At 38.9% G+C, this 2,866-nt stretch overlaps 1 protein-coding gene across 1 annotated transcript; it reads right to left on the bottom strand.

The window, feature by feature from the left end:
- Positions 1–308: 308 nt before the first annotated feature.
- On the bottom strand, positions 309–2,399 carry LOC134279799 (uncharacterized). The gene is made up of 2 exons (XM_062762215.1): positions 2,385–2,399; positions 309–2,078 (listed from the first exon to the last, which is right to left on the bottom strand). Exons 1-2 carry the CDS (start codon positions 2,397–2,399, stop codon positions 309–311), a joined length of 1,785 nt encoding a protein of 594 aa, XP_062618199.1.
- Positions 2,400–2,866: the final 467 nt, after the last annotated feature.

Below are 2,866 nucleotides of genomic sequence, written 5' to 3'. Positions count from 1 at the left end.
CAATAATCCACTAAAATAAATTGAGCGGTAAATACATCATTCAAATTATATTCCTTCCTGTGTAAAGATTTAACCAATTTGTTTTATCTACTTCTATTGGTGAAGAATTCAAAAGTGACATATAAACAATGGGCGCCGCCATTACCGGGTCCTAATTTCGACGGTTACGTCATCGTTCGATATGCGAGCAATCAGGAAGGCCAAGCAAAACAAATTTTTAGTGGAAATGAAATTAGATTTATTTTTTGTTAAATAAGGTAAATTAATAGCAACAATTGTAAATACAATGTTTGATTTCATAATCATTTTTACTCCTCAATGCAGTGAGGGCAGAGGAATTTGTCATGTAAGCGGACAACCCGGGTACTGCAACAGTACCGCAGGTGTGTCCAGTGCTTACATGGCATCCCATTCCTCATGCCATCACATTGAGCCCATTTGGTGAATATTAACATATCACTTTTTCGGATCTCTTCTGGTGTAAACTTTTTACACACACAACAAAGGTCCTTTTCCAGCACCACCTCCTCCTCCTCAGTATCACTATCTTCCACAACTGGCAACCTAGTTTTCCTCTGCTTTCTGGAACCTGATCCACTTGCAGCTGCCCCTTGATCTTCATCTGATGTCTTTCTCTTGCCTTTTCCCTTACCATTTTGTTCATCTTCATGTTGCACCATCTGATCTATGATGTTGTCTGTTAAACAGTGGCCAGAGATGATCTTGCTCATGGTTTTTCTCTCTTTCTTTTCAGCGACTCCCTCTCTCTTTGCATTCCTACAAGCTGTTACTTTAGCTTCAAAGAATGTTGTGTCATCATTCTTTTCTCTACTTTTTTCTACGGCTGTCTCATCTTTTGAACTGTCAGATATCTCGTTTTCCATGATAAATATTTCTGCAGGTTTAAGACTGTCTGGTGGAATTACAGCTCGCGAACATGGGTAGATGCCAGTTTTTCTAAATGCAGCTATCAAGTTTTCTGCAGACATGGCCTTGCTGTACACCTTGCAAACTATATGACAAATGTTATATCTTGTTACTACGGTGTGTGATTCTCTAGTAAACTTATGACATTCTGAATTGTACATTTTCTGCATAGGTCCATAACAGCCAACATCCAGTGGTTGTAGAATGTGACTTGTGTGTGCAGGAAGTATAAACAATATGATGTTCCTGTCTCTTGCCCACTGGACAAGTCCTACAGAAGTGTGTGATTTGTGCCCGTCCATCAACAGAAGAACTTTCTGACCATCCTTGATAGGGACATGCTTCAAAAAATGATCTTCTAGGAACTCACGGAATAGCTGTGAATTGGACCATCCTGTCTCTGAGACTCTGCCTACTGCGCCTGGTGTTGCACCTTCCATTAACTCTGGCATCATTCTCTTCCCCGCAAATATGAAAAAAGGAGGAATTGCTGTACCACTCGCACTTCCACAACCAATCACTGTGGTGGTACTTGATTTACCTGCAGTGACAGCTTGAGGTGGAAACTGGTTACCACAAACAACAAAAGGAGGAGTGTGGTTCTGGGTAAATCCTTTTTCATCCACATTGTAAATTAGGTAGGGGTTCTTGTCAAAACTATTCTCTCTGATGACCTGTTCCAGTTCTTTGAAATATCTGTCAACAACAGGAACTGATGCACACTTTGCCCTGACAATTTCTAGACTCCGAGGCTTAAGGACTTTAAGTTCAGGCCACCTGCTCACGAATCCCCGAAACCACTTAAGAGAGAATGGGTGCTGCTTATCTCTAATACCATTTTGGACTGCGTAATCTGAAGCCAGGTCTACAACCTCTTGGCGAGTATATCCATAGCCATATTCTGCCATGACCTTTAAATGTTCAACAATATTAGATTCCTGGAGTGTATCTAACAAAGGACTCCTCCCACTCTTAACTGTTTCAGGATCAACATTGCCTAACACACGATCTCTGAGGGTTGTAATGGGCACATTGTATTGCCTTGCTGCTCCCATAACAGATTTTTTGTCAGTTTTTATCGACAGATATGCATTAGTAAGGGAAGTTGGTGAATACAATCTGTATTTAGATGACTTTTTCATAGGATTAGCCTACAAATAAGGTAAAACAATACATTAAGCCATTGAGTTTTTAATTCAAAATTCGAATCTTTTTTTTTTCTTTTAAATAAAAAAAATAGTTCTAATAAACTAAAAATAAAATTGGTTTGGCCTTGTTTTCCATAAACGCAGTGGTGTAAATTTCAGTACTGGATTGTCAGTCTATGCAGACGACATTTTTTCAAGTTATGTGCAGCAAGCTTATACCAGTAACCAGATTTCATATTTGCATCAAAAAAGTGATATTGCGTAAGACAGACATTTTTTCGCCTTAAACTATGTGAAATAATTGCTTACCTGTTTGAAATGCATTTTCATAGATGATGCAGGTAAAACGATCGTAAGTCTCTATTGGTACTATGTTTACACACACCAGCCCGATCTCGCGAGAACGAACGAGATATAAACAAAAGAACGAAACCGTCGAAATTCGGACCCTGTCGAATTTAGGACCTTCGACCATTTTTTATTATACCGAATAGGGCCATTCTTTAAACGTGAGAAAAAGTACAATCTGCTTGCACATAACGACATATAGATGTGTTTGCCGGGAAATTTTATATTTTCGAGGTATTATACCATGTATACACTCTTACATTTTTTTTTCATTAAAAAAAGGGGGGGGTATTATCCATACTTCAGGTGCCTGTGGACCTAGCTAGATTAATTGATTGTACTGGACCTGGTTATATAAAGAAATTGTGTCTGACCTGATTTATGTCTTCATGGTCTGCCATCAACATGTATTTTTATGTTCCCCAAACGAAGTTGGGGAACAT

This window comes from Saccostrea cucullata, unplaced genomic scaffold (genome assembly GCF_032062105.1).
Source record: "Saccostrea cucullata isolate Sc308-1 unplaced genomic scaffold, CSIRO_AGI_Scuc_v1 ctg5948, whole genome shotgun sequence".
Classification (NCBI taxonomy): Eukaryota; Metazoa; Mollusca; class Bivalvia; order Ostreida; family Ostreidae; genus Saccostrea; species Saccostrea cuccullata.
The sequence above is the reverse complement of the archived record's forward strand: the minus strand, read 5'-3'. Positions and strand labels throughout refer to the sequence as shown.